General features: G+C 39.5%; 1 protein-coding gene across 1 annotated transcript in view; it reads right to left on the reverse strand.

Moving 5' to 3' along the window:
* Window positions 1-24333, reverse strand: part of AFAP1 (actin filament associated protein 1) — a 112700-nt gene that overhangs the window by 40311 nt on the left and 48056 nt on the right. Inside the window, exons 2-4 of the mRNA XM_058838664.1 lie at window positions 22709-22837; window positions 17532-17629; window positions 4633-4741 (exon numbers count right to left, since the gene is read on the reverse strand). Coding sequence (XP_058694647.1) covers window positions 4633-4741; window positions 17532-17629; window positions 22709-22835 — 334 coding nt within the window. The 5' untranslated portion in view covers window positions 22836-22837. The remainder of the gene's footprint in view (window positions 1-4632; window positions 4742-17531; window positions 17630-22708; window positions 22838-24333) is intronic.

Consider the following 24333-nt stretch of genomic DNA (forward strand, 5'->3'; position numbering starts at 1 on the left):
ACAATTTTTCTTCAGGCCTTTCATTTTCAACAATGCAGAAAGATCTAGCAGTACCCTGAAGTAGCAAACTGTCATGCCATTATTACAGAACCCTCTCTTCCACCATCCATACTTGTTTCTGTGGGTGTATGTATGAAAAGCCCTTCAGACAGTAACACCAGAAAGCCTGTTATCCACTGGCACACATTCACATGGAGGAAAACTGACTGGAATGTTTTAAAAATTTCATCTAAACATTTCATGTAGACTTTGATATATTTTTAGGCCAGAAGCTAGGTAATTAGGAAACAACTGGGATGTAGGAAGGAGAATTGGAATGACTGGGAAGAGGACAAGAGAGCGGATTGCTGGAAAGCTGATTCTGCATCAGTTCTTCCCTATGAGCACAGTCAGAATGGAACATACCTCACATCTCTGAATCAAAATAAGATACTCTGATCCAATTTGTGTTTTCATAAAAGTGGATGAAACAGTATACTTTCAGCCCAAAATGAAATGAAAGTAAAACTTAAAAGTCCTGGAAGCTTATTTGTAAAACTGAATTGCCATTTTCTGGTCAATTATGCTACAGGGTGTTTGGTTTGGGGCAGCTCCATATGGGCAAGTGGTAAAAGCCTCAGATGATTATCAGTGGGAAAACATTCCAATTTTTCACTTGCGTTACAAAAATCAAGAGGAGGATGGAAAAACTTAGGGCAAATATTTAAACTGACAGATTTGGAAACATTTATTCCCAAGTATTTATTTTTGAATATGTATTTAAAAGAATATACAAGATCTAGTAGAACTTTCTGCTTCATCCTTCCTACCCTTGAAGAAGGAAAAAAGCCTAAACAACCCCCCCCCCTCCACAAACCCAGAACCAAACCAAAACATTGTCCCTGCTCCAACTTCTTTCAGAGCAGCTTTCCACAAACTTTCACCCAGAAACATCAGGATATGCTTGAGCCATCGCTGACCAGTCACAAACACGCAGCAGCGTGCCAGCCTGCTGGGCACTGAGACCAAACAATTCACAGGGAGCCACCAAATACAAACTGGAAGGTCTGATCAGTAAATCAGCTTCTTCAAGATCTGCCAGAGGCACAGGCTGTGTGACAAGCTGCCATAAACTAAAGCTGCCATCTCTCTGGGAACTTCTTCTGCAGCTCCTGGCTTTCCCTTTTCAAAAAAGTAATTAGTGCCCATAACCTCCTCATCTTTTCTTATATTCAATTGTGCTCTTTGTTGCAGTGTCACAATGTTCACATCAATGTTTGGTCCCTTTCTACAGAATTCTTTTCCCTCATTTGTGATTTTGCCTTGGTTTTTGGCAAAAACATTATTCTAAAACAGGTTTTGTTTTTTTTTTTAGATAAGAAGCAGAAGTAAGAACTCACTGCTCATATGTTGAGATATGGATGCACTATTCTGGTAGAATTTTTCTGTGTCATTACTAATGAGATTTTTCCAGTAAGAAACTACCTTTTGAATGCAAGAGTGTCTAGGGGATAAATTTTATCAGATGAAATTGAAGCTTAACTCTATAGGGGGGACAATCTCCAAGTATATTCTTCCCAAGAGAGTGGAGCTGGGTTGTTTTTCTGCACTCTGAAGATGGGAAGTTTCACCCCAGGACAGTTTGCATGACAGAGACTTTTCTATGAGAGGACTACATTTTTAAGTGCATCAATCAAAAGAATGAAAAATTTGAATCTGTTTCAACACACTGTTTTTCTTCTCTGTTTAGATCATGATTTAACTTTTTCATATTGCAGTAAAGAATGTTTCACCTTGGATAAAATTACAGGCCATCCCTTTGCCCTATAGAGAAAAGTTGATTTTCTTCTGACTATAAACCCCATGCAACAATCTTGCCTTATTACTAGCAAATTTACTTGGTTAAATAATTGTTTCTTCCTCACAACATTGAAGCCTATTATTTATTTTTTCACAGCAAGTTCTACCACTTTCCAGAAAAAAATAATTGTAAAAAGTGCTGATTGTGACTTCACAGTAGAAACTGAAATTCTGCATGTTTAATACCCTACAGGTATTTCCTGTGTGGCTCACAAGCATTCCAAGTGCAGATTTCCTGTTAGCCATAAGCTGTATGCTCAGCACAGGGACTCTGCTGGAACTGCACAGTTTTATCCAAATCTCTGTTTCTAGGAGATGAAAGCCAACAGGAGTTTCTGAGACTCCCATCCTGACCCAGGCTAATGGGATCTTTGGGGACCTGTTGTCATATCCTGCCCATTAAACACTCCTCATGTCTCCCTTCTTGGTTTGTGGGACTCTTGGCTGATGAAGAACTTGTGTGACTCACACCAGAAGGATGTCCACCCTGAAGTGCTCATATCATCCCTGATGATACTGGCTCCCCTTTACCACATCCTGCTTCTACTGCTTGTTCTCCAAACTGCTCTATCACATCCAAAACAAGGTTTCCAGGCTCCAAGACAGAAACTAGCATGTGGAGAAAAATCTGTCTCTCCCCAGAACAAAGTGCATTTATGAAGTCTGTTAAGTCTCAGAGGGTAAGGATGCACTGATACAACATGTTCCAGTGCTGTTAATCTACCAGTTTTTGCATATTTGGCACTTTCTGATTAATCTGACTTCTTCTGACACTGGGTTTTCACCTTCATGTTCAGAAAAATTTCCCAGTTATGGGGTGAAAATCACAGTGAACTTTCATATAATTTGAATAGTGTATTCCTAAGACTAGTCTGTATTAATTTAGGCGTATTGTAAAGATCAGTAGCTTTTAATACAGAGAGAATTATTGGACAAGTCATACACACTCTCACTTTCATTTACATGCAAGCACTTATTTACAAACCAATTAGAGGAACTGGGGAAAGTTATGGATATTTCATTTTCATGGCCATGTTCTGCAATTTTCTTCAGTGCTTGTTTACTTTTACAGGTAAGACACATGGTATGTAAGTCTTCTTGCTACTAATGATGTTACAAAAATATTCCATAGGAAGATTTACTTAAGATAATTATATCTGTCACAACAGATGTATTCTTGCACTGCTTCTACTTCAAGTACTTTTTTCTACTGTCTTCTCTATCTCAAATACTCCAAACAGCTAAGGTCATATATTTTAATACTCTTTGGTAGCTGTTTTTAATTACCACACTACTGGATTTAATGGATGTTTTGAATGAGTGAAGATGTATTACTAATTGCACATTGAATTTAAAAGCAACTTCATTACCAGTGAAGAGAGGAATTCTTTTAACACAATTTTTAAGGTATGATAAAGTTCAGAACATAAGAAAATAAAACAAAATCTCAGCAGGCAAGATGCTAAGTCACACTAACAGAGCTTTAAATGTCTGGAGATACATAAATTATGGAATTATTAATGAACTTTTAAGGCTGATATCCTAAGCATTTTTCTGCATTTAAATGGTTAGGTACAATAAGAAACCAGCTTTATACTTAGTCTTGTTTTTCCCTTGGTGATTTTTAGCAGTGGTATTAATGTTTGCACTATTAATATTTTTCTGCCTGAGCATGGTCTTGTTTAACAACAAAATCCAAGTCAGGATCTCACTGGGTTACAGGGTGTAGCAGGAGCACCCTGCAGCATTTCAAAGGAGGAAATGAAGAGGAGAGTGATTCTGCTGCTCTTCTAAGTCTGTATGTTCCTTCATTTGCTTTCCAGTACATGAAACTATTTCTTACCTTGAATTTCTTAGGTTAATTAAAAGTTGCCAGATAACATCAGTTTGTGCAGTGTACAGATGAATAGTATTTGAGTTTTAAGGTGACTCCTATGCATATTTTAAGAACAGAGAGAGATAATTTAAAATCATTAAAATGGCTATAAAATAGGGGAAGATATGCCTTTAATCTTTGGAGCATAGAAAATAATGATTAGTGATAAATCAGCCCCACACAAGTAATAAATTACCCCAGCCAATAAAAAAGCAGCAAAAAGATGGTACATAATTTGCTGCTGACTGACCCTGTGTAAAGGTCACAGCAGTCATTTCAGTGTTTCATCAGGGTGCTCTCAGCACAGCTCCACTGAAGTGCACAGGTCTTTGGGGAAGTATTTGTGTGTGAAAAAGAACATTTGGGTGTTGCAGAAGGACATTCTGGCAGACAGCCAGAGGCAGCCCTCTCTCTACTGCCCTGAACAAGTGGTCACAAAAGGAATGTCATGGGCTTCACACATGGCTTGTGGGAGCTGCTGTCAGCAATTCATCCCTTCCCACAATGTGTCATCAGAAATCCTGCAAATCACATCTTCCCAATAATTCCTTTTTTTTCCTTTCTATTTGTCTATTTTAGTAAGCATTCAGTGCAATAGAGAAACAGCAGGGAGATGTGCAGGTCAGTACCAGTTTCTGAGACCTCTACATCCACAGTGTGATCAGTTTACAGGAGTTTACTCTGGGCAATATTTAACTCTGGACTCCTGGTCCAATGCCCCCATCATCTGAGGTTCAAAGCAGTCTAGAAGTTGTCTGCTTGTGGTTCAAGCAGACAAACAGAACTGGCCCAAATTGTCAAAGTAACACAACACATCACCACAGCACCAACAGAAAAGGGGTTCTCAAATACTAAAAAAGCTGAAGGACACTGGAATTGCCAATTGCTCAGAAACTGCCTGGAAATATCTTACTCACTGGAAGTGATGTACTCAGGAGCCTTCCCAGGACTAAGTGGCACTGCCTCTTCATAATAGCCCTCAGGAAGAGAAGATGTTGGCAGTGGTGGAGGCCCATTATCTGGTGGCTAAATGAACAAAGAAAGAAAAAGTGATTACAGACCAACAAGGTGTTAAATTAAACGTGGACATCTGCTCATGATCAGTGCCAATGCAAGCAGCTTCATAAAACCTGCTCTTGTGACTGTTTCTTATGTTAACTATCTCTAAAGGCAAGGCTCTGGATGGCTCAATTAGACGTTCTGCAAGTAGCATCTTTTAGATGAGAAGCAAGCCCAAATCTCAGGTTCCTCATAAGTTGTTATAATTAAACAATAATAAGTAAAGGTTGAGACTTGAAGCAGTTAAGCAACTTAATTATGCTTCATAACATGTTGATACATTTTTAACTGTGTCATTATTGTCCAGACCTTTACATCTGCTCATGATAAGGAAACAAAACCTTCTTGCATTTCCTCTGAGTCCTTTGGAGATGATAAACACTGTAGAATCCTACTTGTCATTGTTAAGGATGGCAAAATCAATGTAACAGCTACATTAAAAGAATTTTTCTCTACAACAGCATTAAGTGATAAAAATTCTGAAAATATATAGTTCTCCATTTAAGAACTGGAAATATAATGGTCTATAATGGTCTATGTGGGCAAGAGATTTCTGTACATAGACCACTTTATAGTGTTAAGGCTTATTTACTAGTATTTTACACCTAAAATTATTAACATTACAGCAGAAACAGTCTCTGGGCTGGGAGAGACAAAGAACAGAAAATTTAACCATACTTTCACAATAGGTGTTTTTTCAATGGCAAATCAATTCTTAATATATGTATGAATGTTTATAATGCTATTTCTAGAGAGAGCTACAAACAAGGAAATGTTTGAAGCATCAAGAAACTATTACATTATAAAATAAATATATCAAATACTAGGTCAAACTATAAAATGCTTTTCTTAAATATAAACCTGTTTTAAATTTAAAACTGACCAACTGTTGCTATGTTGATATAATAACCAGGTAAATTCAGTACTTTGTGACTTCTTCCATATTATTTTACTGTTCTATTTCCTTAACAAGTACAACTGTATTTTATGGAACTCATTCCTATTTGCTGCAGGTTTTTAGTTTCATATTTATGTGTTAGAGAAAATACTGAAGCCTTTTCTAAGCACCAATGGTTTATTGCATGATTACTAAAATTTAACTTGAAAGCAGAGTCTCATTTCTGCAGTAACACTTTTTCAATACATTTGGTTTTGTTTCTTTTTTTTTCCCTTCCATGCAATGCCAGAGATGCAACAGTGTTTGTCTGCACTGGACTGCTCCAGTGTAAGGGCATGAATGGAGATACTGAAGTGAGAAACTGCTCAGGTACTGACACTTTTGTTCTGTACCTCAGGTGGGCTGACCAGTCTAGCAGAGCCCGCCTCCACATCACACAGATGAGGCCACAGGGACTGTGCTCCTCTTCTGCTACAGACCTGAAGTTACCTGAGAGGAGCCTGAGCTTTAATAACATCTGCCATTAACTGTAATGAAATTACTCGTGTGGGTAATTACTTTCAGGGCTGGATTCATCTTTGAATATTTCAAAGCTAGACATCTCCAAATCTCATTGCTGATTGCACACCTACGCCAGTCACCTAATTCTTAACACCATCACTAAGATGAGCCTTAGGGTGCTCTGTAGTTAAAACTCCTATCAAGTGGGTTATTCCACCTTGCAGGTAAGTGCTTGTGTGTTCCCAGTGTGCAGGAAGGCAAGGAGCTCGTGACTAACCCTGCCCTTCAGCTCATCCAGCATGGACTTACCTTTGCACACCAGGCAAAATCAGAAACTTTTCCATGAACAATGAACTGATTCATGACTGAACACAGAAACTCCTGGCCAGATTGAAGTTTATACTAAAATTACTTCCATTATCAAATGATACAGCAAACTTCTTACATCACAATCAATTACAAATTACAGTTGGCAATTACTGTTACCTACAATGTGAACCAAATGCAATTTCCTCACAGACCAGCTTTGCTAGAGAAATTATCTGTCGAAGAAGCAAAATAAAAAAAAAAATAGAATTTTTAGTCTAGTGACCCTGTAATTTTGCTGAAAAAAATCAAATTGACAACTTGCACATCATGACAAAATAAATGAGTCCTTCAAGGTTAGCTACTGCTGCACAACAGGCATTAGGAACATTAAAAATTATTACATGTTCATTACTGTTGGAAAATTGACCGCAATTATGAATTTCTCTACACATATCACCTCTGTGTAGCCTGAAGTGATAGACACAAGAGGCAGAACTGCCTGCAAAGAGTTGATTTTTCCCCTTCACACAAATGGGTAGAACCTTGTTCTCATTAGTTGGGGTCCCAGTTTGTTCCTGGGGCCGTATAGATTCATACCACCTTTTTCATTAGACAAATTAATTTCTTGGTCTAGCCTTAAACAATTTTTTCCTTCAGGTGTACACAATATATGAAATTCCTATCATTACTGAACCTCATTCACCCAGGAAATACATGTCCTGAGTCATTCCAATTCTGACTTGACACAGCACCAAGGTTTCAAAGCTGTATTTTATCCGGGGACAAATGAGAGGTTCCAATAAAGATCAGGAGAAAAAAAAAAAAAATCCTTGTTTTTAGACAAAATGTTATTCAGAAAGAAAGAAAAAAGGAAATGAAACACAAATGGTGCTTGTCTGATTTTGACCCTGCTGGAGCACCAGTTACTTCATACAGCTGGGGCGGGCTGGGCTGTGCAGCCAACGTCAACACAGATGGAATCCATTGCTGAATTAACTGGGCCCTCCTCTCTGAAATGCATTTTGCAGTGCTTGCCATAACAAAGTTGAAAACAATTATAATTTATTTTTTTTTTAAAGGAAGAAACGGAAACATCCAACATTAAATACTTTCTGATAAAAGAAGGGCTGTTTTAATATTAAAAAAAACCCTGAAATTGATTAAATACAAAATAAAAATAACTCACTCAAATCTGTACCATAAACCATTACATCTTCTGGCAGCTATGGAGTATATGAGTCTGACCACCAAGATATGTAAAAACGTATATGTGTGCATTCTGGTATTGGTTACTAACATTTATAGTTCTTTAATGTTTTTACTATTGCTAGTTGTATTGTTTCATTCTTTCCACTCAGCAACTTTCAGTGGAAGAATTTTGATGAAGTTATGAATTATGAATTTTTTATTCAATAACTTTTCAATAGTTTACCTAAAAAATAAAAAGGCTATAAAACCCGAAAAATTATTTACATATTCTGTAAAAAGATTAAGTCTAAAAAAACACTAGAACATGTTTAGCTTGAGTGGTATCAGGAAAAAAAGACCTGGCAACCTACAAGGAAGGCATTAACATGAATTTCTCTGATTTTGTTTTATATTTTGGTTGTTCTGTTTGTTTCATTTTGCTTTGTTTTTTGTCTTTGTTTTGTTTAATGACAGGCATCAGAGAAGAAACCTAGAGAATACTGCCTCTCAAGATAAACTTCTCTCAGTCACAGGAATAAGAACTGAGAAAAGAAATTGACATTACTTTTATCTCTCTGGAGGAAAAGGAACAAAGATGTAATATGCTGTTGTCCAGAATAATAACAGCAATAATTAAACAGTACTGATAAAGACATTTGTCAGGTCCTGGGTTTGAGACCAACTGAGAGATGCTTTAATTGAAACCAAGCAGATGAGGTGATCATTACACTACAGAGCTGAGATCTCTGATGAAACTAAAGACTGGTGATGAAATTAAAGACTTCCCGTGGCCAATCCCAGCTTATAGGATTGACTGTTAAGAGAGAGTAACAAAATGGTAAAATTTGTTATCCTACTGGACTCTGAAACAGACTTATATGGACATTTTAATTTAATAGCATATTATGATCTTCCCCTCCACCAACCCACCTGTGTTCCACAGACCACAAATAAACTCTTCCTTTATCTTAAGAAATACACTACTTTACTTCCCCCTTTCTGTCCAAGGGTACTGAGCCAGATCAACAGTAACTTTCATTTTATGGATGATCTATCTGATAATAGTGTGACAATATGGAAAGCAGTCTGAAAGATAAAGGAAAATAAATGACAATGTATAGAGTATAGAAGCCTGAGGATATAAAACCACTTTATACCCCTGTGATGACATACACTGCGTAGAAAATAGAAAGAAATACCTTTCTTTATGCAATGATTTAAGATGTGGAGATTTCCTGGGCAAAGCAGTGTCAGTAACCTGTGCTGCAGGCAAACACTGCCAGCAGCTCAAGTGCCACACTTAGATGTGTGTTATTCCATCAACCAGCAGCTCGGATCCAGTGGAGCCAGCTGACACATCACCCATCAGTGCTGAAGGCAGCAACACGAGAACAGAAAAGAGATCATATGCTGGGGATGTCTAAGAAAGCTCTTCAGGAGCCAGCAGGAAAAGTTGGGCTGTCAAGAAGAAACCCTGACATGGGCACATGTCATTTGCTCTGGAGCTTAGACTGGACCCTGCACAACCCAACTGCATCTTCAGCCTGGAGGTGTGGGAAGAGTATGCACACATCTATGATCCCTAATTCCACATGTGAAAAAATGGATGTCCAGAGAGCAAGATGAACCAACAAGCTGAGTAAAATGCAATTCACAAAATTACTGAGCATACGTTTCAATCAGGCTTTTTTTGTAACACTGTATGGGTTGGAAACTGGGCATCAGTACTTGCCATGCACTTGGTATGACAGCCCTTAAATAAATTCAAACTTGGGCTAAAGAGAAATCACTGTTCATTGCTAGCAGCTGAGGACCTGGATGGACCTTGGATTTATTCAGGACAAAAGTGCTGACTTTGAGGGACATTAAGATCATATTGAGCTGTGCAACATTAGCCTGAGTGTATACAAGGAAAAGCTGATAAATATTCTTCATTTGACCTCTGCTTTGTATTCTATGGTTATTATTTCTGAGCTTGTCAGCTGGAGCCCACAAAACTGGAAGCCAAATAATGTGAAGGAAGTCTAGCAACTTATCTCCCCAACTTCTGAGCATAAAAGACCGCAAAACCAGCCATTTTTGAGCTACAAAACTCAACATTTTGGAAAGGACTTCAGTCCCACCAGAGGGAGAAACAGGGCCACATGATGAGCTGTTGGTATAGTCCCACCTGACCATCTCTGACTGCACATATGCAATTGTAGCACACATCTCTACAATGCCAGTGCTACCAGAAAAAAACCCAAAAAAAACCAGAAGGAATTCCCTGAAAAATCAACAACCAGAGTTTGACATGATGGGAGGCTCAGTAAAATGAATCCCATGAAGAGCAGAACTGGTCACCCACCAGCTCCTGCAGTGCTGAACAGATGAGGGCAAGGGGGAAAACAGTGGAAGGCAGAGGGTGAGTATAAGCTCAAGTGGAACTTCTCCTTAGGGGGTGATCCTGAACAGAGACTTGAGCAGGTTTAAGGTCAAGAACAGAAGGCACACACTTGGCACACTGTCCTTCAGGGAGTGGAGGAACATCTGACACAGCCTGAGAGCGTGTCTGCTGACTCGGGGGTGAAAGCCTAATTAAAGGAATCACTGGACATGTGCTTAGTATGTACAGTGACTACAAACAGATCACAGCCTCAGAAAGCACAGCCTGATGATGGGAAACAGATCTGAACAGACTTGCTCGCATTAAAGAATGAATCAGGGCGTCCTATGGCTCCACAGTTTGATCTGAAGATTGTCTGGAGAGCATTTACACATGCATCTCAGGAGGAGCTGAGTTACTATTTCACAAGATACAGAACATCTGCTTGGATACCTGAATTAGCCCGTCACCTAAGAAACGGGAAGGCAAAGATGGCAGGGAAGAGGAACAAGTGGAAACAGAATAACGCAGTACATTGACTGAGTAGAAAACCCAGTTGTTTCTTTCGTCTCTGATGGCACTGTCAGTCTGTGTCCAGACACAAATTGTCTCAGTTCTTGCTGCTGTATGAAATCACATTTGTGACAGTAAATAAAACCAAAACGACTGGAGCATGGAATGCACCACTGAAAGGACAGGTGGCTGGAAAGAGTTACACCCAAACTCTGTGGAAGACTGGAGTGAAAATAAACTCCAGACTCAATGAGAGGAACAGAAGATCTAACAAAATAATTAAAAGTGAAAGCAAATGAGCCAGAAACAAAACCAAGGTATTTCTGTATCATTCATAATTTATAATAAAATATTATTACACAGCCAGCTGGAAGCATCACTCAGACAAAACAATGGACCTGACTCATGTCAAGCAAAGAGTGTGTCTACCAAGAAATGAAATGGGCTTTAATTAATGCTAGGGAACACTTCCATACATATTACATGAGAAAGATTAATCTGAATTTTAAGCATCATGGGGCTCTCAGTCAGAGTTGTTTATTGTGACTGTGCTCAAAGAAGTGTCTGTATTCCCCAGAAAAAACAAAATCACCTTTCTCTTCCAGGAGTTAATAAACTCATCCAAGTATTTGATATGGCAGTGAAGACAAGGCAGTACAGTGATAAAAGTGTAGGCAATGCCATTTCCATTGGAACACAATTGTCTAAGGGCCTGAGCAGTGTATCAAATTAAAACAAGAGGAGACCTGGTACTTACTAGCCTAATTCCTTCCCCCTGTATCTGTAAAAAGAACATAAATGAGTATGACCAAGAAAACAAAAAATGTGACCCCTAACGAACGGCACAGGGTCGGGGGGGGAGGATTTATGGACAGGTATAGCATGAAAAAATAAATGAAAAACCTGAGGTCAGAAGTCTAAGCATGTTACAATAAATGGTGGGACAATATCTTATGAAATCTGTGGCATTACAAGGTCAAAGATAATCAGTATCTAGTTAAAAAAAGACAAAAGGGCAAATAGCTCCACAATGATCATAGAAAGAATTTGGGAAAGAAGTTCAATTCTACTCTAACTCATCCAGTTTAGATGTAAATTCCAATTAAAGGCAGCTGAGAACAGCTCATTCTGGCAGCTTAGACAAGGAAAGTTTTGAAATATGGTGATGTATATTGCTATAAAGGTATACTATAAATTAACTGAGAAGGTAATTGCTTTAACTAAAACCTTTCTGTGATACCATTTGCAAATGTGAAATAAATCATCAACAATAATTCACCAACCTCAACCATGGAAAATGGGAATGGCAAATCGAGTCCTGCAAGACATTGCTAACAAAAAAGAGAGGTGGTACACGTTTCTTCATCCTCATTCCTTAGGCAATCACGTATTATATTCCACTATCCCAGTGTGCCCAGGTGGTCAGGAAGGTCAATGGCACCTGGCCTGGATCAGCAATGGTGTGGCCATCAGGAGCAGGGCAGTGATTGTCCCTCTGCACTTGGCACTGGTGAGGCCTCACCTCAAATCCTTTTGGGCCCCTCACAAGAAAGACACTGAGGTGCTGGAGTGAGTCCAGGGCAGCAGAGCTGGAAAAGGGTCAGGAACACAAGTTTTAGAGGCTGTGGGAGCTGGGGGTGTTTAACCTGGAGAAAAAGAGGCTCAGGAGGGACCCGACCCCTCACCTGAAAGGAGGATGTAACCAGGTGGGGTCAGTCTCATCTCCCAGGTAACAAGCAACAGGACAAATATAACAATCCCAAGTCATGGGAGGCTCAGATATTAGGAGAAATGTATTCAGCAGAGGGTGGTCAGGCACTGAAACAGGCTGCCCAGGGAAGCAGTGAAGTCACCACCACTGGAGCTATTTAAAGTCATGCAGATGTGGCACGTGGGGACTCGGTTTAGTGGCAGCTTTAGGAAAACAGTTGGACTCAATGATCTTAAGGGTCTTTTCCAACCTAAATGATTCTATGTCCAGAAGACTGCTGTTCTGGTCACATATGATCAAAGTACATGATCCTGATAGCAGGCACTTGGGAGAAATACTGATATTGGTCACCAGAATTAAACCATAACTCAGAATAAAACTGACAGATCCTTTCTTATACAGCAGAATGAAATGAAACCTGAGAGGAATATGATTGGGATTACAAAGGATATCTGAAGCACACATACCATGGCGAAGGAAAAGCTCCTACTTAAACATAAAGACTGGCAATGAACACTGGGATGGTGGAACAACTTTGAAATTGTGGGTTAAAGAAACTTAAATGCTAGTAAATAGACTTTGATAGGTTTCTGAAAGGGTTAATATTTTATCATTGCCTGCAGTAAGAGTAACTGCACAGATAATTTAAAAAGGCCTCTTTACTTCATTATAGAAGAATTAGCTCAGATCTGTTCAAGTTGAAGGTATAGACAGCTCTGAATGAAACGAATTAATATTTGTTAAATTTATTTTTTTGGCTTTTGACTCTTCTTTAAGGAAAGAATCTAAAAATTAACACTATTTTAAGATCATCTTTAAAGAGGAACTGCGGATAACAACTGTTTTTCAGTGTAAGAAGAAAAAGGTAGATGAAACCAGGATTCCCAAGTACCCTCCTGACACACGGACCCCTTGCTTCTGTCATGGCACTTTTCTCACGGCACACTTTAGAAAAAGCTCAAAAACTGGCACTTTTTTGGTTTCTGTGCAAAGAATGATTAATATAATTGGTAATATATCACCTCAATAATCCTTTAAATTTCCAGGTGATTTTTCTTCTTCTCCAAGGACACTGCCTCCTTTCAGCATTTTCTAATAAATATCTAAGAGTTTACCTGACAGGCAGCCAGATAAAGGGAGGCTGTCAAATCATTTCTCCACAATAGAAAACCCATTTATATGAAGCACTCCTACAGAGTGACTGTGCATTGTGCAGGAATGGGTTGGAGGAAGATGACCCATTCTTTTGATTCATATCTGCAGGGTTCTGGAATTTTGCTAAACATTTGTTGCAGTTAAATAATTATTAAATTGTCAATATTCCAAGTTAAACAAAACATACATTTGATTTCACCGTGAAAATCAGGCAAAATAGCTAAGTGTGCTGTTTGTGTTTGATTTTGTTGGACAGCACAGTGCAATGAAATCACCAACTGTCAGATGTAAAATGACAACCAAATGCTTGGAGGCTGGAAGTATTCTGTCACTGTCATGCTGTGCATCATTTATGCCAGTAATCCTCAGGCACATCTGAGCAGCAGGACACACCAGATATTATCCTACTCCCTGAGTGGAAAATGTACTTCAAGCAGCTTAGTGCTAGTGCAATGGTGGGATCCCAGGTGTTAAACCACCAGCAGCACTCTGAAGCATGCACAGAGCCTTGGCTGTGTTATTCCCCCAAAGCCATCTTCGAGCGCTGCTTCATGCCTGTCCGGAGCAGGGGAAAGCCCTAAAGGCAGCTGCTGATGTAGAGGTGGATGGGGAGGCTGAAGACAAGCCCTGGCAGTGAGCAGGTTCAGGAAAGGAGAACAGACCCATCTCAAACACAGTGACCTCCTGCTCTGCAGCTGACCCACACAAAGCTTCAGAGCACCACATCCCTGCTGGCAAGCAGAGTCATGCACCCAGACACCTGGGCTCTCAGCCCTGCCCTTGAGCTTCACATCCTTTATCTGCACTTTACTTTGCCAGCCACCTAAAAGAGCTGCACACACAGACTGAAGCAAGAGGGGGTTTGGGCTTTCTGCGCCTGACAGAAAGTCTGCTAGACCAAATGTAGCCAAGGAAATGTATACAAAAGAGAATTACTAAGAGACTGTGTGCTCAGTGATTTACTTAATTCAAGTGTACCTAAGGCCCAACTTTGTCCCTCAACTTTGGCCCTTCAAAGCCCACTGAGTCCAGGAAAACTCTCCAGGCTCTAATGTGTTTTAATAACTGGAGACTTTGTTTAAACTGTTAACAGTATGTCTCTTCATAAAATGAATTTTATCCTCTTTGTTCATGGGCTGATGAATAATAAAACTGATAGAAGATTTGGCCTGAGTAAATATGCAGGTCTATTTACAGATTTACAAAGGAAACCTTGCACAGCACCTGCCCACACATAATTCTGGCTCCTGGCACTACTTTAAGGAGTATTGAATTCCTTCCCACCCACACATCTTTACACAAGTAGAAACTTAAACACCAATTCAGACTAAACATTTTTGAATGCAGAAATCCTTGAGTGAAATAAAGTGGTGTAAATGAACCTTTCATTTTCATCACATCCAATAACTGATGGGCTAAACCAGAGATTTTAAAACAGTGTATAGTTTATTTGAAGTTATTGATTCCCACTTCCAGCAAATTCCTGCTTCATCAGCACAATGTGTTTTCATTGGAGGCTGAGACCATCACTAGATATTACTTAGCAAGTGGAAAAAAACTTTCTGTCCTGAATAGCTGTCAGAAAGAGGTGCCATACAGAATGACTTCTGAATTGCCATGTGAAGAAGGGCAACCAACAGCAGGATATTCCAGCCTCTGGTGGGCCCAGGGATTTTTTTCCACTCAGCTTTGAAAACATGGTCTATGAAAATGGCTAGGAAAGGTAGCTCAGTATTTTTATCACTACAATCATGTATAATTAAGAGACTGGCATCAGCTACAAATTTTTAGGACTCCACTGATTCAGGGTGGATGGAAAATCACCATACAAGAGCAGTATGGGAGTATTAGATCTTGGCCACTGTCACTAATGTCCTGTGTTTGAAGAGAAAGATAGTATGATGATCTCTGAATGTATCAATAAAAATAAGGATTTAACAGAGAGACATCTAACAGTGAAAGGTTTCCAGGAAACAGCTAATGATCAATTTCATTATACCAATGTGACTTCAGGAAAAGAATTCAAAGTCAGACTGGGGTCTGACTTCTGTTAGAAGAATAAAAAGCTGATGGTTCTGTCTTTCCCTTCTGATTCCTCTGGTCTTTAGCAGGTTAGCAGCAGTCTGTCATCTTTTTCACAAATTACAATGTGCTACCATATTAAAATAGCACCACTTGTAACCTGTATTTGGATACTGCAAGTCAATGAGAGGCTTGGGACATCTCCTGGCTCGTCTCATAATGACACTGACACCAGAAAGGGACGTGAAATCCACCATTGCCTGACCAGCAGCAGAATTGCAGAAACCCTGGCTTCTAACACCATGGAAAAACTTGATGAATTCACTGAGGTGCAAACATCCACAGTGCTACAGGCAGGGCACAAGGGAGGGGCCACAAGCTTGAGCAATGCTCAAACTCCACTTTGCCAGGCTCAACATGGGAAGACCACACTGCAGACCAGCCAGCTCCAACTCTGTCAGCTTCCAAGGTGATTGCCAATATCTCAGACAGTATCTCAGAGGAATATTTTCATTATGAAAAAATCCAGAATGAACTACTGCAAAAGCCAGTGCTGACCTCCTGGACCTAATTCATACTTAACACTGTTTCACTTGCTGTAGCTGTACCAACTTTAGGGGAATTTACACTTTAGTGTATGAGAAAGGAAAAGGAGATGGATTGTCTTAAGAAAAACAGCTTAAATCTTCAGAGCCAAACTGAACCCACACAAATGTAAAGTAATGAGGATCTCAGATGGTTTCAGTTTATGAAGGTGGTACCTGAAGTCTACATTTCAAAGGCATGTGCATTTTGCATAATTTTACTGCCTCTTCTGAACCCTTTCCTTTGTAATTCATGCTGTGTGTATTAATAAAAATAATCAGTTTCTGGCACTGTTAACCGTGAAATGGATTCTCTAAGTTTCGCTGCATATCAATAAGACTTCTTTTGCATCCATTAAATATATGCATAATTAATTTACAGTCACAAACCTAAAGCTGGCATTGCTTAGAGAGAAAGTAAGATTAAGGTATTCCATACAAGACATGTTTGTTGTTTTCTACTTTTTTCTGCAGTCTATAGCATTTTACAAAAGGCTGGTCAGGAGTTCAGTTTGATAAATTAGTTCTTATGTTCATGAGATGCTACTGGCTTATAGATCCCTCAGGACCAGGGATAAATGTGATAACAAAATAACACACTAAAATGAGGCAGAACATCAGCCATCCAGTTACTCTGGCCCTGTAAGCTGCATCTGTGCTTCCTGATTCAATGCATGTGGGTCTCCACGGATCGTCCTTATCCTTTTGCACAACATTTTCCACACAAGAGTAAAGAGATGAATACTTCATCAGTATCAGTTCAACCTTCAACAGGCTAAACCACAATATGCTTACGCTTCTCTAAAAAAATGTTGAAAATGTTTCTTTCTTCATCATATCTACTAAAGTCAGTTTGAGGGAAGCATTGAAACTTGTTTACAGTTTTTCTTCTATGACAAGACAGCTGCACCCAACTGGAGGATTGAATTACAGATCTCACTCAGTATCTTTGCTATAAACAGCTCTAAGAATAAGTGCATCTGCTTGATCTGAAGGGAATTTCCTACCCAGAGACCAGGCAGGAAAGGCACTAAAGACTTTATTCCAAAATAAGGAAGTACTCTTCCTTCATTTTAAAACATTGTACCTTAATTTTTCAGCTACTTAAAAGAGTTATCTCCTGAGGCTTGCTCCAGGAAATGTTACCAATAAAAGGGCAAGAAACTGTCTGGGACCAGGGGGCTTGGCCAGGCCAACCTGCAACATAGGACAGGTCAACCTTTCAAATTAAGGCTATGTTGCTCAGACTTTTGTCTGAATTTTGAAAATCTACAAGGATTCCCATTCCAGAGCCTTTGCAAGTGACCTATCCCCAGGTTTACTTCACCACAGGGAATTTTTCGACATCTCTTCTGCAGGCTGAACCGAATTCCCTCAACCAAAGCAGAGATGAGAAGAATAATTATTTCTTTGGACTTGCAGGCTCTTTTCCCTTGTAACCATTCCTGTTAGGATTTACCATAAACACACTCTCTCTCGTATATATTTATAAAATTAAATATAACACTCACCAGCCACTGCTGAGGTATTTCTGGCAGAGGCATTTGAGGAGGTGCCGGCAAACTGTTGGCGACTTCTTGCTTCTGGACATGTTCTTTTATTTCTAAACCTGTGGAAGGGCAACAAAAATCACTTAATACCTTGGTGGATGCAAATGGGATGTTTTCTCCACATGTGGATTGTATGTCTGCCTGTCACACACTGAAATCTGGCATGCAGTTCTGATCACAGCCCACCTCCCAAGTGCAGTTACCGAGGCAGGACTGGAAGAATGCTGGGAATTCAGGAATTTAATCAAGCAGAACAAACACATACTTGGGCTATATGATAATGACATATATGCTGTTTGGATCAACAAATACCAGACATCGAAAAAAATTACAGGAAATCATTCTGAACTGCCCATCCATCTCAAACTCAAAGACTTAACATTCAAACATGCTGCCAGGTGCCTGCCAGATAAAAACACTTATTGGGGGAACACACCACATTTGAAAACATCCCAGTGGCACCATACAGTGAATACAACAGGGCAGTATGTGACTGGCTGCCTTTTTTCAGTGGAGAGGAACAACAGTTGTTCCAATGGCACATTTTGGATGGGAAAAGCCATCATGCAGAAAGAGCCCCAAAACATCTTTCATGCCACAAGAATGGAGAAGAGGGTAGAAGAAGAGCCCCTGCCTGCCTGCTTTTCCTGGAAGTGATGGTGACAGCTCTTTGGCCAAGTCCCCAGTGCCCATGTTCCCTGGGCTCCCTGCCACCACCAGCACCTCTGATGGTGGAGCTAAGGTGTGAGTCCAAGTCCCAGGGCATGCAGGATGCTGTGACACCCCAGCCTGGAACACTGCTGAGGGACACTGCCCTGACCAATTCACCATCAACAGAAATGCACACTGAGCATATTTTCCCACCATTTCCTTCTTACTAATATTTTATTTTAATAACATTGTCGTTTTCCAGGTGAATTTGAAAAGGGAAAAGAATTAATGTAAAAGCTGCTTTGAGGGTCCTTTGCATCATTGTTTCATCTCCCTCACAGGGACAAGAGGAATGACCAACTCACTCTGTGTTTTTGGCACAATAATTTAAATCACAGTTGAACTCCCTTCATAGAAACATGATATTGTTTATTCTTCTAAATATCAAAAGAAAATTAGGGTGCATCTCCTCAACGTTCTGGCAAAAATTCAGTCCATGGATTGTACCCTGTTTAACCCTAGACTAAATTAAGTTCCTAGTGTTTAGTTGTGTTTTTAAAATATGTATTTACACAGTCAAATGGATGCCTTTTGGTCAAGATCATGTAATTCTCAAAAATGTAATCAATGATGAAACATTTCTTGTCATAATATCCCAGTCCCACTGGCTGTGAAGTCACGGGTTGAAAAACAACACTGATATATTAAACTGTCTCTAAAGACTACAGATTCTTCTTTCTTCCTACAAATCAAGAGAGTAATTAGTCTTGGGAAACACTTCCTTATTCTTTTTTTTCCAGTATAACTTTCACTTGTTGTTCTTTATGCAGGATGAGTGATGAGTTCATATTATGAGTGCCACCCATATCCAAGTCTCCCGTGCTTTCCGTAACATCCAGAAGTCAAATATGAAGGGATTTTTACTGAAAAAAATCCAAACTATTCCAAGTGAATATTATTTACTCTGTAAAACTGTTTTTCCCCAGTTTTTGTCTATGTGTGTTTAAACAAGAACCTTCTTTAACATTTAATTTCTTCTACCAATTTACACTGCAAAAGGAGTACTACAGGTTATGGGCATCAGGTCCCGTTTAGGAAAACAGGCAATGTTGACAGTCATATGAAACTACTAAATCCAGCAACATTCCTTACTCCAAAATAAACTCTTTGTGTCTTTGTTTTTTAGAAGAAAGTCTGAGTTTTAGAATGAAATGCCAAGTGTTTTCTTCAGACCTACAATACACTGAGCATGCCAAGGCTCAGGAAGAAAAATAAGGTTGATAGTTCTGCCAGCTATTCCGAGTAACCACTGGTTTGGATGCAGGGCAGGTTGAGGCCAAGCAGCTACGACCTGAAGAACACATCTGCCCAGCCCAGTTCTCTCTGCTTGATAGACATTAGATGGAGAAAACAGTGGGCATTTGGGGGAGATGGAACAAAACAAGGCAAAAAGATTTCTAAAGAATTCCCCAAGTAAGAGCTCACTCAGTTTGAAGTGTTTTATTGAAACCCAACCAGCCCACTACCATAATTTCTACACCTTAACAAAGAAAACATAATTTTTCATTTCCAGACATTCTAACAAAGCCAGTTCCCCAGATCCATCATTACCATTTCCCATTGATCTTACATGGCTTTCTCCTGTAATCAAAAAATCCCGTTGGATTCACCCTGTTGATTTTTGCAAATACAGCTCAAGAGCTTGAACTCAGCATAGTCCTCAAGCCTCTTAAACTGTGCCAGCAACCCAAGAGCTCTCGTGGAGCTGTGTGGGTGGAGTAAAACAACAATTCAAAAAACAGACTCCAAATGATAGTTCATCTTAGTTAGAGTACTGTGGGTTTATGCATCTTTTATTGCTTTTAATTTTAATGAAGAGATGAATAGTTTCAAAGGGATGGGAGGGAGTACTGAATGTTACAACTGATAAAAAAAGCAGCAGGGTCGGCTCCAGTAAAGTACATGACTCCCTGGGTAGTTTCAACACGCTCAAGGCCAGGCTGATGGCAGAGCTCCCAAGGAGGCAGTTCCTCTCCTTCCCTGCCTTGTTCCTGTCCCTGCACCAACCTCTCCTTTGAGCCAGCAAAAGCATGTGTGTGCCCTTAGGTTGAACCAGACCAGGGAAGCGACACTGGTTAGGACTAAACCAGCAAAAAAGCCAGTAATTGTTTGTGCTAGCAGAAAGGAAGAGGCAATACATGAGTAGCCTGGGGAGAGAAACTGGATGCTTTTTTAGAGGCCATGCTGGCTTTAATTCTATTCAATTACATAAACTAGAGTTTATAGACATATAAATCATAGTCCTATGATCTCTTATTTAACTGAACTCTGGGGTTTCCTTAATTCAAGTTTGAACTAGAGCATATCTTTTAGCAAAATATTCCATCTTGATAAGATGCCAGCAATGGTATGCAGAACTTGCTAAGTTCTTCCATTAGTTCATAGCTTCAATGCTCAAAACATGTGCTTTATTTCCATTTTGAAACAAACATTTAACCATTGCACTTACTGTTGTGTAAGTCTAGGAGCTTGTTCTCAGTCATTCCTTTTCTACATTAATTATGACACCTCATTTTGGATAATTTGAAGGCATATTTCTGGATCCTTTAATCACTTTTACAACTTTTCTTTGAAATGTCTACATTTGATCTCCCTGAATGAAGGCATCAGAGGTGAGTAAAACGTTCCAGTAACAACTGCACTGAGCCAAGCCCTACCACTTAACATATGGATATCACAGGGATCTTGGTGAAGGATGGATCCTGTAATTGGATGAAATGGATCTTGTTTACAGAGTCTGCAATAGGCTTTAAAACCTAAATGGTAGGTGCTGGATAGGGGAAAGCTATGGTTCTGGGGTCCTCTTATCTGTCACCACGTGTAGAGACATAGACTGAACACACCTAGGACGGTGCCCTGGCACACAGAAATTGATATTCACACAGTTAAGACCACTCACCCTCAAAGTGATTTTGAACTGTCTATAAGGAGCAGCTCTTTGCCCAAGCTAACTCCCACATCATGCCTAGGAACTGATGGAGGTGACAAGTCAGCTCAACCAGCAAAACCAATGCAAGGATCACTCCACAATTTAATAGCATAAATAATTGAGCTCTAGAATCCAGAAACATACTCAGCATTGTGAAATGAAGTGCTTTTTGCCCTGGAACACCATCCACAATCCCAAAAGAAAGAATCTGACAACCTTTCCCCATGTTTTCAAAGTTGGCAACAGAGTGACAGCTGACTTCTAGAAAAAGTCAAATGTTTTTCTTAATAAATCTAGTTACAAAGATTGCAAGATCAACATGCAGGGTCAGCTCAGCACTGCTGAGGTTCTTCTGAACCCCAGTAAAATACAGCTGTTTCTAAACACATATAACTGCAGGTCCACACCTACAGATTTTTGCAGAGTTTAGTGTATTTTGATGAGCTTTTGGAGCATAAAGACTCCTTCAACAATATGAGAAACTGGTATCTGCCTTGTTCTCTCCATATGAAGTAGAAATAGTGGTGGGTCTTTAAGAAATATCAGAATGGAAAAGAGGACAATCATTACTTCAAAGATCTCCTTAGACTTGAATCCCATGGCAAAAACTATTTCTTTGATAAATGGGGGAAAAACTGCATCAAACAAGACCATATTTTTTTAGCAACAGAGAAGAAACAAATCATGAGAAATACAGCTGCTCACAATGTGACATTTTTCTTCAACAAAGTCTGGTATTTTTCAAAACTAAACTGGGGGCTTACACTGGCAGTACTGTCAAATGTAGTGGAGACAGAGGTCTAAGAGCCCAGATGTCACTGCACACAGCAAAGTGTGGTCAAACATACAAGGGGAAAAACAGAAAAAATCATGAGGAATGTTCTTCACTAAAGTTCTGTGGAAGGTTCCTGTACACAGTGAATCACTTATGTTGCACTCAGTTCCATAATCTTGATGGAGACAAGGAATTGTGCAACAGAAATGGTTTTAGATAGGAAGAAAACAAGAAAGTGAGTCTAATTGCAAAATGCAATCCAAACATTCTGACAACCATTTCCTATCCCTGGCTTGGCACTCCTGTATCAATTATGCACCAGACTCCACCTCAGTATCAAGCTTTTTGATGGATTTGGGTCATTTGACACAGATGAAACAGTGCTGTGGGCAGCACTCCCTGACATCAAACCTCACAAACAGCATTACTGGCACAAATTACATGAAGTAGCCACTCTACTAGCAGAAGTGAAAACATTCTACCTAGGAAATAATTCTGTGGCTGGGTTCACCCATGTGCACCCAACGTACTTCTCAGTGTGCCTTTTACTGTATTTTACTGTGGGACACAAAGGAAAGCATTCAGGAAAGTTACACTTTGGCTTCACCTAGTCTTTCTGTCTTGCTTCAATTTAGGGCTTGTCTTCAGCTCTTAAAGTTATTTCACTGAGCACAGACCTATTCTGTGCATTCTGCAAGTGAGAAAACACACCCCGGCACTGACCTTTTGATGACTGTATCCTCAGGAGAATGTTAGTTATTACTGCCTTCTTCTCCCTGACAGTGGAAGTTAGATATTCATGGTCCAGAAGTTCAAGAAACAGGCGCAGCTCAACTATTAACTCTTCCATGGCTGAAAGACAAAAAAATTTTTTTTCTGAAAATATTTTTTCTGAAAAGTTCCACTGGAAGAAAAGGATAAGAGTTAATTCTCATTTCTCTACATTCATAGTTATTTTCTAGCATTTCTTTAAAATGTATAGTCCTCCCTAATGAAAAGAGACTTTGACATTATTAAACATTAATAGAATCAACAGAATAATCCATTAGTGAGCACTGCTGGCATTTATAACATTTGTTTCCAAACTGAAAGACACATCTTTTCACATGACACATGATGAAGCCAGCACCAGACAAGTTAGACAACAGTAGAACTATTCCTAGTTCCACAAGGAATGGTGGCTCCTGGCTTTTCTCTGCCACTCAGCTTTCCCCCACCCATTAACAAACTGCAAAATAAATTTAGGGCTTGGTAAAGCTTCTAGAATTTATTTATATCTGGTATTCATTGGCATTTTAATGAATCTTTCCTTCATCTTTTTTCTTCTGTTTGCTGTGGGAAGAAAGAAGAAGTATTCTTTTTTTTTTTTTTTTTTGCAGAGATTTTTCCTTTTTATGTTCTCCAGAGACAAGCTCCCAATATGCCACACATTTTTTTATTACTCCCCAGATTCCACTTGATGCATTTCACATTTTATCTTATTCTATTATTCCAGATCTCAAAGCTTTCCAACTCACTCTAGAAAAAAATTACATTCCTTCTCTCTTTCCCAGTGCTTGTCAATTTTTTAATCAATGAACTTCATAAGCACAGTTCTACTTTTTGCCTTTCAAGCTATCCCTTAAGTCTTGCATCTTCCTAAGAACTGCAGTAGCTCAGGCCATACATATAAACTATGATACCTCTTCATCAGGTTTATGAAGAAACCCAGGGTATTGAACCACATTTTCATGCTTCAGTTCTCTCATAATTCCAAGATTCTCTGATCCCTTCACTTAAGGGGATGTACTACTTATAGTTTTGTGACATCATTCCGAAATGCCTCCACTTAAATTTTTCTCTACTTAATCACATTTGTTTTTATAGCCTTTTCAAGGTCTGACTGGGAAACTGCTGCTAAGCCCCTTCAGACCTCTAAAAGGTACATTCTTTGCTGCTTACTCCCTTACCAGCTCTTCCCTACACCTACAACCTTTCTGATACAATTGTTTACCCAAGTGAACCTGGAATCCTTTCTTCCATTTCTGAGAATGTGCCTGGATGTTTAAACAGCCTTTGCTTGAGATGCATTTGCTTTACCCTGCATTTGAGAACAGCTCAGTGCAGGGAAGCCTGCAGATGTCAGCTACACTCCAGCAAGAGACTCTTGGCCTATTCTTGTCTCCAAAAAACGCAGATTTTCACTTGCATTTGGAGACTGTACCTACACTCTGACTGCTTTGGCAAAGACAACAAACTGCTAGCAAGAACAGAAGATGTGCCAGTCAGTAATACCAGGGCATGAAAACATCTTAACAGAGAAATCCCTGAAGAAGTACGCTTGGGCAAGTATTTTCATAGAATCATTT

This window comes from Poecile atricapillus, chromosome 4 (assembly GCF_030490865.1).
Source record: "Poecile atricapillus isolate bPoeAtr1 chromosome 4, bPoeAtr1.hap1, whole genome shotgun sequence".
Taxonomy (NCBI): domain Eukaryota; kingdom Metazoa; phylum Chordata; class Aves; order Passeriformes; family Paridae; genus Poecile; species Poecile atricapillus.